Genomic DNA, 18,221 nt, shown 5'->3' with positions numbered 1-18,221 from the left:
CACTGACTGCAATGTTAATGATCCAATATTTACTGTCATTGTCTTTGAAAAAAATCACAATTTCAAAATTTGTAGGTGATACAAAACTTGGAAGCATTGTGAACTGTGAGGAAGATAATGTAGTATTTTTGATGGATACAGGCAAGCTGGTGGAACAGGCAAATAGGTAGGAGATGGAATTCATGCAGAGATGTGTGAAGTGACTCAGTTTGGTAGGAAAAACATGGAGAGACATTATAAACCAAAGGAAATAAAGAGTACAAGAGGATCCAGAACAACAAGACCTCAGCTGTCTTGATAAGTCATTGAAGACAGGCTGACAGTGTGGTGAATAAAGCAGTTATTAACAGACGCATAAGTAAAGAGCAAAGAGCTTATGTTTAACTTGTGCAATACATTGGTTCAGCTCACCTGGAGTACAGCATATTGATCTGGGTGTCTCACTTCCGAAAAAATGTGAATACATTAGAGAGGTTGCAACAAAGAATCACAAGACCAGTCCCAGAGAAGTGGAACTTCAGCTAACTAGATAGTTTGGGAAGTTGTGACTGTTTCTTTGGAGTAAAGAAGGTTGCGAGCAGTCAGGCAGAAAATACAGAAGCCTGAACACGCACACACCAGCAGGTTCAGGAATAGCTTCTTTCTGGCCGTTATTAGACTGGTGAATGGACTCTCTAGCCTTAAATAATGCTGATTGTGCTAACATTGCTCTCACCTAGTGCACTCCCTGTCCAATATAACCCGTGTGCCTCTGCCTAAGTCTTTTTGATCTACTCATCTTTGTTTACGATGATCTGTCTGTACTGCTGGTAAACAAAGCTTTTCACTGTATTTCAGTACACGTGACAATAAATCAATCCATCAATTTGACAGAGATATTCATAATCCTGAGATGTCTGGGTAATAGTACATAGAGGGAAACTGTTCAAGCTGGGCGAAGGATCAAGCATGAGTCAAACATTTTCCCACAGTGAAAGGTTAGGATCTGGAGTGCAGTGTCTTAGGGTGTGGTGAAGGCAGGTCCGCTTAATACAGTCAACAGGCAAATTTGACAATTATCTGAAAAGCAAGAATGTGTAGGATGAGGGAGAAGGCAGTGGAATGGAACCAGGTGTGTTACTTATCCTCAAAGTCAATGTAGGTTAATGGAATGAATGGCCTCCTCATGTGCTGTAACAAATTTGAGTTATGATTATACTCTCTGGCAACCACAATCTTTTCCTATCAGCTATTTGTCAGAGAACAAATTACAATCAAAATAACATTAAGACATAGTACATGTGTTTCATATGATGGTATGTAAGTCTTGCACATTTAGTAGCTATCGCTGAGTGCTGCTGCTGTGAGGCATTGGTAAGAGAGTGTGAGATATCTTAAGTTAAACACTAGATGAATGTTGGGCAAACAGTGAAAATGATTACGTTAAGCGGTTGCATACCTGTTGCCTCTAGCAGACTCACAGCTGGTCCTTCTATCTCTTGCAGTTGTGAATAGACACTAATTTTGTACTTGGTGTTTGGAATGAGATTGTAGAAACAGTGGTGGGAAGTGCCTCCATCAACAATCACTTCTTCCTTCCTTCCATCTGAAATTCCCCAAAAGACACAATTCATTAATTAGGATGTTATCAGTCATTCCAATGTAGATGCAGGGAGGGAAGAGCTCCATGCAGCTGAACACACCCTGTCGAAACTCGATGTGGAGTTGGCTACTTGTTTAAACTAATTAACATTCTTCCAGACAGCAGTCTCTGGGGTGAGGGAGAGATAACTAAATGAGTTCAAATTTGATGTTACGTCTCCTGAATGGTAGTCCATAAAGCTCACACGTGCACCTCTGTGAAATCTCAATCTAATGACCACAGTTGCTGGCCTCAGCTGTGTGAATTACAGTGGATGGAGTAGAAGTCTGGGTTCGGACAGGCTGATGGAATTTATTCTTTGCCAAATCACAATTTGTCCTTCTCTTATATTTCTTACATTTTCCCAGAATGTTGTTGGCAGCCATGATGACAGACAGTTGAGGCTAGGGTTTTAAGTCTACAGCAGACTGAGATAGAAGAGAATTTTTATTTGTAAAGGGAATCAAGGGTCATGGGGAAAAGGCTGAAATGTGGAGTTGAGAATTATCAAATCAGCCATGATCTCATTGTACAATGGAGCAGACTCAAATGGTATATTTGTTCTCCAATGTCTTAGTTCTTAAATGTCATAAAATAGGATACAGATCATTTATTGTATACCGTACATAATTTATGTATTAGTTAATGGCAATAGTCACAGGAAGTTGTAGAATTTTGAACCGTATAACTTGTATGTTAAGATGGACAGGCAACAAATGCAGATAGCAATAAACGTTAAACGAAATATTGCAACATTTGAGACAGGAATCTGGGAACAGGAACCACTCAGCCCCTTGTTCTGCCATCCAACTAGGTCAAGACTGATCTGTATATTGGCTCCATTGACTTATTTGGTTCCAATAGCCGAAAGCCCCCAAACATATCGAGTCTATAAATCTCAGTTTTAAAATGTTAAATTCACAGGCCCCTGTTGTATACTCATTTCTCACATCCCCAACTCCTACAGCCTTCAGGAAGCCCCAGATTTTCACAATGCTTTGTGTAAAGAAATGCAACTTGATATTACCCTGAATGTCCAGCTCCACTTTCAGATTCTGCCCCACGTTCTGGACTTTCGTCCCACACCACCCCTTCTTCCATGCCAGAAGAAATTGTTTCTCTTTTAGCTGTCCCATCAAATCCTTTAATAAACTAAAAGACCCTTAATTTTTCATACTCATAGGAATGGAAGACTGGCCTCTATAATCTATCCTCAGAATTTAAGCAGTTAGCAACCAATATCATTCAGGTGATCCTGCACCGTAGCAACTCCAAGACTAAGATATCCTTTCTGTGGTGCCCAAAATTAAATTTAGTTGTTTTAAATTGGGTCTAACCACTACTTCATATAACAATATAATAGGCTTTACCCAATAATGCCTGAGAAGTCCTCCACTCCCAGACCCTTCTTATCAATTTGATTCAACAGAGAAACTTCTCATCCCAAATAAATCTGATTTGCACACTTAATGATTCAATTAAATTAATTATTTGAAAAAATGACCTTCCAGCCATTCCGGGCCCTGCCAAAATCAAAATACTGCTACTACAGAATGCTTTGTTGGTGGAAGCTCTTTTTGGAACATTGCCGTGGCTTTTTTTTTTGCTCCTATATCCAAGAAACCTAAAAGGAAATTATTGTGAGACTTTTCTTTGGCAAAAAAAGTGCAGTTCTTTCCACCACCAACTGCCCTCCAACCTTGTATTGAAGTATTATATAGAACATGTGTAAACCATAAAGGGAAGAATTCTGAAGTCTAACAGGTCTGTGGTAGGTACGTTAAGTTGGATTTAACCAAACACAAAATGGCTCTTGGACTCTATTATTATATAACGGAGCCGTCTCTTGCTCAATGATTTCCTCACAGTAGGAAGCTCTCATCATGAAACCCTTAACTAATGTTTGAAAGTGGACAATGTAGCCAAAGAGTGCTCAGCTACACCCTAGCAAAAAGTCAACCACTTCCTTGAATATCAGGTAGATGGAGAGTAATATGCAAGGGCTGCATAAACATTCACTGTGGGGATTTTAGCTTGCTTTTTTATATCTTCATCTCTGTTAATGCTATTAACAGTAAGAATTGAACAAATTTCAATGATAAGTAAGTTAAACCCATTGCTTGTTGGCAGAATACAGATTGTTACTTTGTAAAAACATAGTTCACTCATGCCAAGTAATTAACGTCCAAAGTTCAATGCAAGTCAGTCCCAGTGATATGTAAAGGTATGAGAGACCTGAATTGAACCCATTCATAGACAGTGAGCAGAATTTTAATTCCTCTACTTTAACAAACTGCTGTGTCAGCTTTTTGGGCATCTGGATTCTATTCAAACCGAAGCAATGACTTTACCTTCAAACACACAATAAAGTGCAAATAGATGGTAGCTGTGCTTAGAAAATTGGCTCTGACATGTTTCAATGAAAACGCACACATGCTAAATGCTTATTCAAACACAGTTAAACTCAAAGTTACTATTGACATTTAGAGCAGCCGAATGTTGAATATGGCCCTGTTTAAGATTTTGCCAACTTCATCTTACTTTTTCATCTGTATCCAATCACAAGGGAACTGGCTTATACTTGAAAAGGAAACAGTTAGAGGGTCTAAGCTCCTTCAAAGAAGCATGGCGAAACTTTTTGTTTGTTCATTCTTGGGATAGAAGCATGACTGGCTAGGTCAGCATTTATCGCCCATGCCTCACTGCCCTTGAAACGGTGGTGGTAGAAATACCTGACTGAACTACTACCATCCCTGTTGTGAAAATACCCCAACTGTGCTGTTCAGAAGGGAATTCCCAGATTTCAATGCAGCAATTGTGAAGGTGCAGCCAATGCAGTTCCAGGGAGAGAGGTAGGCAACCTGCAAATATTGATTTTCCCGTGCATCTGCTTTGCTTATTCTAGGTGGAAGAAATTCCACATTTGGAAGGAGGTGTTTGGCGCTATTTGTTACAGTGCATCCTGTTGATGATACACACAGCAGCCTCAATGCACTGGTGGTGGAGAGTGTGAAAGTTTACGTTCTGGATGAGGTGCTGATCAAGCAAGCAGACTGCTCCACCCTCAATGTGGACTTCGAGTGTTGTTGGAGCTGCAGTCATCCAGACAGGTGGGGAGTGACTGGCTTCTTTCTACACTGTCCAATCCAATTATAGAAGTAATGGTTGAGCAAATCCATTCTGTGAAAAAATAGTCAAGTAATCCCCAAAATTAAGGCACCACCTTAACTATAGTCCGCGCCTATACTCTTGACCATGCCATATTATCTACATTCCTGGCCTTAATTACTAAAATTATATCCAATCATTTTACGCATCCTCCTCCTGTCACCTTGCACTGCGAAAATAATACGCCCTCAGATTTTCAAATCATGTCCTAACGGGAATGTAATTCATGCAGCTCTGCCTCTTGTCCTTACCTCGTAGAGATTCAATGACAATTCTGTAAGTTGTTGCATGTCTATGTTGCTGCCAACGTGCACACATGCTGGTCATTCGGACTTGGTATGGGGTAAGATTTGTCACACCGAGGTACACTGCAAGGGACAACAACGAGTGCGTAAAGCATCAGGATGGGATAGTACACATACCTCAGTAAGAAAGAACTTACATTTATGTAGCCCCTTCCACTGTCTCAGGACATTTCAAAGTGCTTTACAGTCAATGAAGCACTTAGAAGTGTAGCTACTGTTGCACCATAAGGGAATGCGACAGCTAATTTGTGGACAGGAATCTCCCATGAATAGTGATAACCAGATAATTTGTTTCAGCGATAATTGATCAAAGGATCACCCTGTACTGGACAACTTTAGATTGTGTCATAGAATCTTTTTCACCAATGGGAGAAGGAGAAAGGGCCTTGTTTAACATCCCGAACCCAGTTCACCAGAACCTTTCCTGGATTAATAGCTGAGCAACAATACCACTAGGCCATCACCTCCCCTGAGGGAAAGACAGCTGCTGGTGGTTTAACCTGAAGGTTACCATGCCTCAGGCAAGAAGGAGAGATTGAGAAGGACAGTCTTTACGTTGACCTCAGCCAGTAGGAATCGAACCCACTCCACTGGCATCACTCTGCATCCAGCTGTTCAGTCAACAGCGCTAACTGAGCCCCAAGTCATTTAATGCATCATTCAGAGCCTAAGGGTGATTATTGAGCATTACAAATTCAATAATGGAGAGTTTAGGTGGAGGGAATCATTCCCTTCTTATGATATCTGTGGTACGGGGGCAGGTTTCAATAGGTCTTACATGTTTTGGCTCTGCCAACAAGTGCTTCACTGGAACCGGTGGAGTATGTTGCAAAGAGTTTAATGATGTATTCAGTGCCACTGAGCAGATTGAGGATCACCATTGTATTCACATCATCTCCCACAAATGTATCCAAGGTAGGACCGGGTGCTGAAATTCAAACAGAAACAGAAAAGAAGATTCATGCAAGTGAATAGTTTGCCATGATATTTTAACCTATCATTTCCCTGTATCAGTTCTAAATCTGAATAAAACACATTAGAGGGCCCAGCCCCCTCTTCAATATCAGTATCTTTTACTCTTGTTAATCATCACTTTGTTCTCATCAGTTCTGCCTTTAACTTTCTGCACAAATGCTGTTGATGTTCTCAGGTATTTTCTGCTTTTACTTCAAATTTCCAGTATATGCAATATTTCACATATATTTCTTTCTTAATGTACATTGTTAAATGGAGTCACATAATTGGAGCTTATCAAAAATATGGCAAAAACAAAGATTGCTAAAGGGTGTGTATTAAATATTCACATCTTGGAGTTTACCATCAGCCAAAAACTGAACTGTACTATTGGTCAGAGTCTGCAGTGATGTATTGCACTTTTCCTGACTTCCCAAAAAATATCCATCATCTACAAGACACAAGTAAGCAGTGTGACGGAATACTCTTCACTTGCCTGGATGAGTGCTACTTCAACAACATTCGAGAATCTTGATGCTATCCATGAAAAGCAGCCTGCTTGATTGGCACCCTATCCCAAAGCACTCACTCCCACCACCACTGATGTACAGTACCAGTAGTGTGCATTATTCTATAAGATGTAGTGCAACAACTCAACAAGGTTCCAAACCCATGTCCTCTACTACCCAGAGGATAAGTGCAGTAGGTATACGGTAACATCAACCTTCCATCATCCTGACTTGGAAATATATCACCATTCCTTCAGTGTCACCGGATCAAAATCCTGGAAGATCTTCCCTGTCGACACAGTGGGAGTCATTACACCACAAGGACTGCAGCAGTTCAAATCACCATTTTCTTAAGGGATGTACAAAGTTAAAAATCACACAACACCAGGTTATAGTCCAACAGGTTTAATTGGAAGCACACTAGCTTTCGGAGCGACGCTCCTTCATCAGGTGGTCGTGGAGGACACAATTGTAAAGTGGCACTCCGAAAGCTAGTGTACTTCCAATTAATCCTGTTGCACTATAACCTGGTGTTGTGTGATTTTTAATTTTGTACACCCCAGTCCAACACTGGCATCTCCAAATCATTCTTAAGAGATGTTAGGGATAGGGAATAAATATTGCCCCCTCCCCAGCCAGCAAACCTCACAACCCCCAAATGACTGAACAGAAAATAAACAAGGTCAGCAGAAAACTATGGACATCCCAATTGGGGAGTGAAATCTGCATCAAATCTCAGGATCCTGTCAGATCCATTTACAAATCTCACCTAACAAGCACTTTTAGTAACTCACTCAACAAAAGCCAATGCTGTTGTAACAAAAGCTCATTGAGGTATTAATGTACACGGAGTTAATTTTAACATAAAATCCTGCACAGCAATCCCACAGGATCGGGTTGGGAATGTTGGTCTTGCACAGACTTTAATATATCATAAAATTTTATAGACTGTAAAATTAATGTCATCCTGAACAGGACAGTTTCCCTGACAGATGCTTTAGGGTTAAAATTGCCCCTGGTAGGTTTTCAGAAAATAAGACGTCAAAAATGGGACACACTACCATTTTTAAAATCTCCAGTTTTTGATCAAATAGCAACAGTTTTAACTTATTCTTGATGTAGAGAGTTCATACATTATACATGTTAATAAACATCTAAGTTCTTGTCAAGTCAGAACAGAAGTGAGCTGTCAGTGAACACTGAAGCAGTTGTTGTAATAATGATAAAATATCCAAACTTTAAGTAAAACACAAGGACATATGAAATAGCCAACCACATGTCACACAAGCCTGCTCCGTCATTCAGTAATATTTTTTAGATTAGATTCTCTACAGTGTGGAAACAGGCCCTTCGGCCCAACAAGTCCACACCGACCCTCCGAAGAGCAACCCACCCAGACCCATTTCCCTCCGACTAATGCACCTAACACTATGGGCAATTTAGCATGAAGGCTGAAATTCTATCTCAAGTCTACTTCCCTCCTCAATGCCGCCAAGATGTGTATGTACTTGCAAACTCTCAAATTCCTGCCTCCTTCCAAGGTCCTCAGGTCTTACAGGAATGGCTGGTGAGACATAAGGGCTGCTCCTTCAAATGTGGCCAATTACACCTTTACAAAACCATCAGACTAACACAGAATGAAGAAACAGTGTCTAACAGGACTACTCTGGATGAGATGTATTAATGTCTGATCCCTTCCAGCAGGGCCTTGCAGTATAGTGCAAATAGGATATCCCACATTGTTGTGGCCTGGTGCACCCTTCAAACCAGGGCCGATGAAGAGAGTTGTCCCGGATGCAGAAGAAATGAAGAATTGAGCGCGTTCTGAGTATGAGAATCAATACATTGATCTGAAGGGACATCCAAACCAGCATGATGGAGCTATGCATGATGGAGCTATGCCCTGTCAAGTGGGAGAGGCCAGAGAGAATCTCATTGACAGCTGGTTGCAGGATATATGAGCTGGTTTTGGACTTCCTTTCATTGCACTTCATGATCCTTCTTACTGTTCCAGAAAAAAATGGCAGTCAGCAAATTAGAACAATTACCTGGCATTGTGCTGAGCTTAGGTAGCCTTTGAAGCTTCAGTCAACACATGATATTCAAGGATCATGGAATGCATTTTCACACTACAGGCAGGTCAGGGGCAATCATAACACTTTTTTTAATGTTCCCATATTAGTTATCATTCAATGTTTCAGAACATGTTTATACTCCTAAATTGTCCTGAAATGCTCGAGTCTCCCATAGGACAGGGATTATCATGCAACGGACAGCACTTTATGCAGCTTCTCTTTGCAGGCCAATGTACTAAGAGGAACAGTGCCCTCTGTACACAGTCCCAGGATGCAATGGTAGTGCCCTCCCTTGAAAAGTTGATCGATGGAATGAAAAGTCGACAGCAGAGATGCATGTACTCATCACGGATTCTATCCTCTCTCACACAGGATGGGTGTAAGTGTGAATGATCTGTGTAGGGCAAACACTGCAAATTGCTTCGATCATGAATGTTATTCACATAAACAAGGATCCATAACATCTGATGCTGTTTGCAATTGAGGAGCCTGATGCTTGCGAGGGATAAGCAATTCTTGGCCATTACAACTTCCTTCATGCTGAAGAAGTCTGCTCAATATAAAAATGTTTGCAACTTCAACAGTCCGACAGCAACAAAGAGACTAGAACGGACATTTTGGGAGTGCTAGTGAACATAAATTAACAACAGTGCAAGATGATTTATAATGAATCAAAAGATGCAGAACCAGAAGTAGGCCTTTCAGTCCATTGAGTCTGCTCTGCCATTCATTGAGATCATGGCTGCTTTGGCAATCCTCACCTCCACTTTGATTCCCTTAATGATTAAAAATCCTTCACTCTCAATCTGGAATATAGCCCCAATGGTTGAAGAAAGGGAACTTTGTGCAAGAGCTTGCTCAGATTGAGTCAGTGCTGGGTTGAATGGGATAGCAGCACAAGACCATCTAGCTCATGGGTCAGTTACACCCCTACACTGGCGGACATTCTCTCTCCAGTCAATTCCAATAGTTTCTTCACATGGGACCAGGAGCCCAATGTCTGCCATGCTTCACTGGTCGGTGTCCTTTCTGTCCAATTGTGAAACATTTTTATGGAAATGACACAAATTCAGAGCGTGAGTATGATGGGAGTGGGTGGAGGGGCACTGGTAATAATGGAGGGGCAGGAGAAATGGTGTTGTGTCCGCATCAACAGAGTCAGAGACACACAGGGCAGGAAGGATTAGTCACCTGGGAGGATGTTGACTGAACATGATTTGAGAGAGTTGCACTCTGTGACCCTTGTTAAGATGCAGAGGTAGAATAAATGGTAGCTCTGTAAGTATGAGGTAGCAGGGAGAAGATGGTGGCACTTACTCCTGTGAAGTGCAGAAGATCATTAAAACCTTCTTCCAAATTTCTGGGACTTGTGTTTGACCTTGGTCACTAGATTGACCCAGATCAGGATCTCCATCTGAACTGGCTGCATCTGCAGCCTTCAGTAGAAACAGCACTGCATTTCTTTCATCCACCAGCACTGCTGGGTCACTGCCTGTGAAACAGCTTCACTTTCTACCCATTCAGTCACTTACAAAGGTGGCAGGTGCAAAGGGCAAAGGGCCTGCAGCATCTGGAATGTTGAGGAGTTTGGGTATTAAGGATTGTGCTTGTAGCATGAAATGGAAATCCCAGCACCATCACACACTTCCACCTCTCCACCAGCATGACCCCATGAGCTGGACACTGTACAGGCCTGCTCCACAGTTAATGAGCTGATGTGTGGAAGATTGGGAGAGGAAAGCTGACATGGACTGACCATTAACCATGAATCTCAGTGACAGAAACATTTTACCAAAACCAAAAGGGAAAACTCAACCTTTGGTGGTTAATACTGACAGAATCAAGAGCGTTTGTAATGAAAATAAATAATACAGCAGAGAACAGGGGTATCTCTGCTTCAATAATATGGGTGTCATACCTGAGGCAGAAGTGTACACCACTCTATAACCCATTGTCGCTGTTGGAGGAGGGTCCCATCTAATTCGGAAACGATTATACCATTCCTCCGAGACACGCAGGTTGGTTGGTCCAGAGAGTGGCACTACAACAAAAAGTAATTAACATAAATAAATCCAATGCACTTTCAAATTATCAAACTGTTTTAATCCAATTAATTTGTATGTGTTATGGCTCATTTAATAAGGAGGTTGTGGGCTCAAATCCCACTGCCAAACTTTATGAGTATTAAGATCCAGGCTGACACACCCACTGCAGTATTGAGGGAATGTTACAATGCCACAGGTAGCATCAGTCAGATCAGATGCCAAATTGAGACTCCATTTTACTATTTCAAAGAAGAAGAGCTGTTCTTTCAGTTTCTACCTTTTCTGGTTATTCTATATTTCTTTCTCTCTCTTTTTATATTTTGATCTTTGTTTCTCACACTCACTCGTCCTTTTTCAAAATGGAATGTGGAGCCAAAGGTACAACAGGATAAGGAAAAGTCACGTTAGAATTGAGCATAGGTCACAGGTTAACACTTCCTCAGAGATTAAGGCTGTTTATTGTGTATGGCTATTTTACCGGGTGAGTTATCCAGAGTCCTAGAATAATGATCCAGAGATACAGGGTTGGATTTTACAAGATGGGGGAGAGGGACCAGCAGAATGGAATTTGGTTCCAAGCAGAATGATTTTCTTGCAGCGATGAACCTAAGGGCCATGGGCCAGGCAGGTTCAGAGGACTGCACCACCGCCCCCACAGCGGGAGCAAGTCACGCCCTCTAGAGCTTGGCAGCCAATCAGATAGCAGTCCCAGTCGGGACTGGGAGACCTTTGCAGTGGGCATCATGAAGCACAGTGAGAGAGGGCCATGGATCCCACAGACAGACATGTTCAGGATATTAGAGCAGGAAAGGGTCAGAGAGGAAGGTGAGGGGGCAAGGAAGTGTTGAGGAAGGAAGTGGTGGGATGATATATTGTTGGGTCTGCCCCAATCCTCAGAGGGCACCCTTTGTGCATCCCCTTCTTTTCAATCTTTTCAAAGAAGCCCTTTCAAAAACAGCCTTAAGCACTCTGCCACTCTGCCCCTCCTGCTGCTGCTCAGAATTTTCTGGCAGTGCAGACAGTGAGAGAATGCTACCTCATGGTCAATTGAGCAGTTAAGTGTGTCAACAAACTTAACAGCAGTTGCCAGTGGGCACCATACCCAGCTGTCAAATATTATGAGGTACATGTCAGTGCGTGGGCTGGGGTCAACTACTACCCACTTGGTCATTAACACAGAGAGTCACCATCATCTTCTCAGGTACAATTAAGGGTAAGCAATAAGTGTAAATCACATACCTTCATATATCATGGATGAAGAAAGGACATGCATTTTTGTTGCACTGAGAGTCACTATTCAATGTATTTGAACTTTAGACATGGGACAGGCGTGGGTCATCTGCCCCCGAAGCCTGCTGCACCATTTAATAAGATCAGTAAAATGACATAAACTGAATACTCCACTTACACGTCTTGCCACTGACAGTGAGAGCAGTGCCCTCTCCATCAACGTAGAGTGGTGTCACAGAAATTTTATACCAAGTGTCTGAGAGTAGAGGCTGGAGCACGAGGTCGTTCTGCCTTCCAGGAACCATCACCTGAGTAAAATAGGTTATCAATAAAATCAGTTGGTACATTGCACATCACAACATACAGTAACAAAAAAAAACTACCTTTATATTGCATCTTAGTGTGGTAAAGCATCCCAAGACACTTCACAGGAGCATAAATCAGACAAACAAAAATAGGGACTTCAAGCCAAAGGAGGAGATACTAGGAGAGGTGGACAAAAGAATGAGGTAGATTTTTGAGGAGCTTCTTAGATGAAGAGAGAGAGAAAACGGAAAAGTTGAAGGAGGGAATTCTAGTGTCTATGATTTAGGAAGCTGATGGTGCAGTTATCAAAAGCACAGCAGAAGGACAGATTTGAAGCAGAGATCGAAGAGGGTTGTAAGCTGGAGAAGGTTACAAAGAGAGTAAGGCATCAAAGGAATTTCAACATGAGAGTAAGATAGAAAGTTGCTAAACTGGACTGAGCACAAATGGGTAAATGAGCTAGGACACAGGCAGTAAGGTTTTGAGTGAGCTCAAGTTAGGAAAAAAGCCAGTATATCACTGCAACAGTTAACTTCACAACAATGTGAAGAATGAGGATCTCAGCATTATTTGCAATAATACAGGAAGGTGACTAAAGATGATAAAATGGACAGAAAATGGGCTTGGTAGTGTTGTCCATTAATCACAAAAAAACTGGTTTACATCTGCTCCTTTGTCTTATGGTACCTCTGAAGTTGCAAACAGTCTGGTTCAACGTAAGACCACGGTTAGAGTAAGAAGAGAATTGCAATGGGACTGAAGACTATGGCTTCAGCCTTCCTAACACTGAACTGAAGAAAATTGCAGCTCATCCAAGATTTAGATGTTGGCCGAACAGTCTAACAGGGTCAACTCAAAATAGGTGGTAGTGAAGCTGACCTTAGTGTTGACAGTGTACACGTGGAACCTGACTGTTTTCATCCAAGACCCTGCAGTTCAACAAGTAGATGAGAAATAGGTGTGGACACCAGAACTAACGGTGCCAGAGTAAGAAGAGGGGTTATTGCAGGAAATACTCTGGCTACAACTGCATAGATAGGAATGGAAGCAGACAAGATTTTAATTCTGACCAGATTTTAATTCAGCACTGCACATGCATTTATGTAGTGTTGATTTATTTATGGTCTGCCAGCTCATTTGATCGATATCATCAGAGATTAAAACAGCAACATTGGTGCCAAATGTAGAGTTGATGCCTGACGAGAAAAAAGACTAGCATTGGAAAAAAGCACAAATTTTTAACAACCTGTTAAAAATGTATTTATTTCTCAGTTTTATAACATATTAGTAAGCAATGGAAGTGCCAAAAACCATCTTTTTTTTAATCTCATAAATCAAATTTATTTTACATCAGCATGAAGCTCCAATAATATCTCAGTCATCGTCCCCATTTAATCAACCAAATAAACAATGAGTTCACTTTCCTTTTGGCATTCAAAGTTAAATATTGAATGAAAATGATCACCTGGCTCATTATAATCTGGGGGTTCTCAGCTCATCTTTATAGTTAGATGGTTATTAATAGTCATTAATGACATTATGGTAACAATATAAAGAAAACAAATAACAACAAGTTGTAACAGGGGCAATCACTAAAATAAAAGCATAAAATAATAAAACGGTTACATCATTAAGAACATTTAAGTGTACAGTTACAAACTATGTCATGAAACATGGGTCTCCTTAACTTACAAATAAACACAAAAGGCCTATTGCATTCTGCACTGTGTTAAAATGCTTAGGTAACATATTAAACCCAAACAACTCGTTGATGGGTTTTGTCAGCTTTCAGGTAAGACCACAGGTAGAACAGGGAGAGGAGGGCATCCCAAAGTGAGTCAATATGCCAAGTACAAACAGGAATTTTGGAGTGACACTCTCAGCGGCAGAAATGGCTGCCACTGAGCCCTGACCCCATTATAACAGCTGTACTCCCACTCACTGAGCCCTGACCCCATTATAACAGCTGTATTCCCACTCACTGAGCCCTGACCCCATTATAACAGCTGTATTCCCACTCACTGAGCCCTGACCCCATTATAACAGCTATACTCCCACTCACTGAGCCCTGACCCCATTATAACAGCTGTACTCCCACTCACTGAGCCATGGCCCCATTATAACAGCTGTACTCCCACTCACTGAGCACTACCCCATTATAACAGCTGTAATCCCACTCACTGAGCCCTGACCCCATTATAACAGCTGTATTCCCACTCACTGAGCCCTGACCCCATTATAACAGCTATACTCCCACTCACTGAGCCATGGCCCTATTATAACAGCTGTACTCCCACTCACTGAGCACTACCCCATTATAACAGCTGTAATCCCACTCACTGAGCCATGGCCCCATTATAACAGCTGTATTCCCACTCACTGAGCCCTGACCCCATTATAACAGCTATACTCCCACTCACTGAGCCCTGACCCCATTATAACAGCTGTACTCCCACTCACTGAGCCCTGACCCCATTATAACAGCTGCACTCCCACTCACTGAGCCCTGACCCCATTATAACAGCTGTATTCCCACTCACTGAGCCCTGACCCCATTATAACAGCTATACTCCCACTCACTGAGCCCTGACCCCATTATAACAGCTGTATTCCCACTCACTGAGCCCTGACCCCATTATAACAGCTGTATTCCCACTCACTGAGCCCTGACCCCATTATAACAGCTATACTCCCACTCACTGAGCCATGGCCCTATTATAACAGCTGTACTCCCACTCACTGAGCACTACCCCATTATAACAGCTGTAATCCCACTCACTGAGCCATGGCCCCATTATAACAGCTGTATTCCCACTCACTGAGCCCTGACCCCATTATAACAGCTATACTCCCACTCACTGAGCCCTGACCCCATTATAACAGCTGTACTCCCACTCACTGAGCCCTGACCCCATTATAACAGCTGCACTCCCACTCACTGAGCCCTGACCCCATTATAACAGCTGTATTCCCACTCACTGAGCCCTGACCCCATTATAACAGCTATACTCCCACTCACTGAGCCCTGACCCCATTATAACAGCTGTATTCCCACTCACTGAGCCCTGACCCCATTATAACAGCTGTATTCCCACTCACTGAGCCCTGACCCCATTATAACAGCTATACTCCCACTCACTGAGCCCTGACCCCATTATAACAGCTGTACTCCCACTCACTGAGCCATGACCCCATTATAACAGCTGTACTCCCACTCACTGAGCACTACCCCATTATAACAGCTGTAATCCCACTCACTGAGCCCTGACCCCATTATAACAGCTGTATTCCCACTCACTGAGCCCTGACCCCATTATAACAGCTATACTCCCACTCACTGAGCCATGGCCCTATTATAACAGCTGTATTCCCACTCACTGAGCCCTGACCCCATTATAACAGCTATACTCCCACTCACTGAGTCCTGACCCCATTGTAACAGCTATATTCCCACTCACTGAGCCCTGACCCCATTATAACAGCTGTACTCCCACTCACTGAGCCATGGCCCCATTATAACAGCTGTATTCCCACTCACTGAGCCCTGGCCCCATTATAACAGCTGTTCTTCCACTCTCTGAGCACTACTCCATTATAACAGCTATACTTCCACTCTCTGAGCTCTGGTCCCATTATAACAGCTATACTCCCACTCTCAGAGTTCTCACTCAAGTGTCACAGCAATGAATCAAGTCTCAAAGTGGAGTCATAAAGGGAAAAAGTTTTTACAGCGTTGAGGTAGAGGTTATGAGGTAAGGCAGATAATCAGTTCACACTTAAAATGTGAAGAGCAACACTGGATGGACTTGATGTAACCAGTAAAGGTAAGCTCCTCTCCGCCCCCATTTTTCAATTGGAATTTACCTTTCATGCAGCCATTCATAATGACACTCCCATTCCTAACAAAATATGTAAAGACTTATACAGACCATGCTTACCGCTTCTTCTGCGCGGTCTCCTTTTAGAGATACATAGGACACTCTGTACTGTGTAACAAGGGAATCAGCTGGGTCCCAGGATACATGTAGGCTAAACGTGGTTTCATCACCCACATCTAGATCTCTTATTCCAGATCGAATAACTGGATCCAAAGAATCACAACAAATTGAAAATCAGCACAATTACCTGACAACATTTGAACATTTACATAATTAAAATTTTAACTCAGCTTTTTAAATGATTTAATAATACAAGGGGCGGCATGGTGGCTCAGTGGCTAGCATTGCTGCCTCACAGCACCGGAGACCCAGGTTCAATTCCAGCCTCAGGCGACTGTTGGTGTGGAGTTTGCACATTCTCCCCTTGTCTGTGTGGGTTTCCTCTCGGTGCTCCGGTTTCCTCCCACAATCCAAAGATGTGCAGGTTAGGTAAATTGACCATGCTAAATTGCCCATCGTGTTCAGGAATGAGTAGGTGAGGTGCATTAGTCAGGGGTAAATGTAGGATAATAAGTAAGGGAATGGGTCTGTTTGGGTTACTTGTCAGAAGATTAGTGTGGGCTTGTTGGGCTGAAGGGCCTGTTTCCACGCTGTAGGGATTCTAGAATTCTGGAATTTATGAATCAGAAAAACAATTCTCAAATTAAAATCATTAGCTCTTTAGACATTTTCAAAAACAAGCAGTACTGAGACTTGGAACTGGAACCTGCAATGGGTTCTGTTCTTTTACAGTGTAGCCTGTCCAAAGATCAGTTGCATTAGCCTGTTTGTAATTTGCTATCATTTTGAAACAGATGCTGAAAAATGCAGTTCACATTAATTTCCACACCATAAGCAGGAGGATCAGGCTATCTGGCTCATCTAGCCTTCTACTCCATTCAATGCAATTATAGCTAACCTGATTGATGTCTAAGTCCCCTTTCCTGTCTGTCACTCATAAGCCTTGTCCAGCAAAATTGACCTACCTAGTCTTGAATATATTTAATTTCCCAGTTTCCATTGGTCTCTGAGGTAAATAAATTCCAAAGTCTTACCATCCTCTGTGATAAGCAATTCCTCCCTACTTTGTTCCAGATTACTCCAGGAGTATAAATATCCTCCCAGTATCTGTCTTGTCCACCCTCCCACCCCCAGCCACAGAATATTTCAGTCAGATCACCTTTCATTCTCCTAAACTCCAACAAGAATGGGCCCACCGTTTCCTTATAACTAAACCCCAAATCCCAGGAATCAGTTTCGTGATCCGAGTCAGTGAAAGTGAAAGTTAGTCCCTCTAAGCGAGGAGACCAAAAATGTTCTTGTTATCCTTCAAACATGTTGATTGGTTACTGATAAATACATCAACTTAGCACTTTATGGCAAGTCTTTATCAATATGATTAGATAATTATCTGAAGGAAAACAAAATGGCAGGACCACAAGGAAAGGGTGTAGGAGGGTGGGTACTTGGTGGTGGGGCTAAATGAGTTGGTCTTGCAGGCAGTCAGGTCAAACTCAGGAAAACGACCTCTTCAGTGGTGTGACCATTTTTGATTAGATTAGATTACTTAGATTACTTACAGTGTGGAAACAGGCCCTTCGGCCCAACAAGTCCACACTGACCTGCCGAAGCGCAACCCACCCATACCCCTACATTTACCCCTTACCTAACACTACGGGCAATTTAGCATGGCCAATTCACCTGACCCGCACATCTTTGAACTGTGGGAGGAAACCGGACCACCCAGAGGAAACCCACGCAGACATGGGGAGAATGTGCAAACTCCACACAGTCAATCGCCTGAGTCGGGAATTGAACCCGGGTCTCCGGCGCTATGAGGCAGCAGTGCTAACCACTGTGCCACCGTGCCACCCACTAATTTGATTTAATGATGCTGGCTACAGGCAGCCAGAATTTATACCCATTCCAGTAAGAAACAATCCCAGAAATGGGGTTATTCAGTTAAAGCTGTGAGCTTACAACCCATTCACTACTGGGCCAGTGAAGACATATCCTGGTTCGTAAAAGTGAGAGAGTCACTTATAGGACTGCGCCGTGATGTAGAACATGAGAGAAATATCTCAATGATAT

The 18,221-nt window shown here is 42.3% G+C and overlaps 1 protein-coding gene across 7 annotated transcripts in view; it reads right to left on the bottom strand.

Moving 5' to 3' along the window:
• The window catches only part of col14a1a (collagen, type XIV, alpha 1a), a 218,433-nt gene that overhangs the window by 84,707 nt on the left and 115,505 nt on the right, over positions 1–18,221 (bottom strand). For 5 of the 7 annotated variants that reach the window (XM_060823020.1, XM_060823021.1, XM_060823025.1 and 2 more), the window contains 6 exons: positions 16,143–16,294; positions 12,086–12,215; positions 10,551–10,673; positions 5,873–6,022; positions 5,041–5,157; positions 1,439–1,585 (listed from right to left, as the gene is read on the bottom strand). In XM_060823020.1, coding sequence (XP_060679003.1) covers positions 1,439–1,585; positions 5,041–5,157; positions 5,873–6,022; positions 10,551–10,673; positions 12,086–12,215; positions 16,143–16,294 — 819 coding nt within the window. The remainder of the gene's footprint in view (positions 1–1,438; positions 1,586–5,040; positions 5,158–5,872; positions 6,023–10,550; positions 10,674–12,085; positions 12,216–16,142; positions 16,295–18,221) is intronic. The other 2 variants (XM_060823022.1, XM_060823023.1) reach the window with 1 other exon arrangement.

Source organism: Hemiscyllium ocellatum, chromosome 4, assembly GCF_020745735.1.
Source record: "Hemiscyllium ocellatum isolate sHemOce1 chromosome 4, sHemOce1.pat.X.cur, whole genome shotgun sequence".
Taxonomy (NCBI): Eukaryota; Metazoa; Chordata; class Chondrichthyes; order Orectolobiformes; family Hemiscylliidae; genus Hemiscyllium; species Hemiscyllium ocellatum.
Note: the sequence above shows the minus strand (reverse complement) of the source record. Positions and strands in the feature narration are given on the sequence as shown.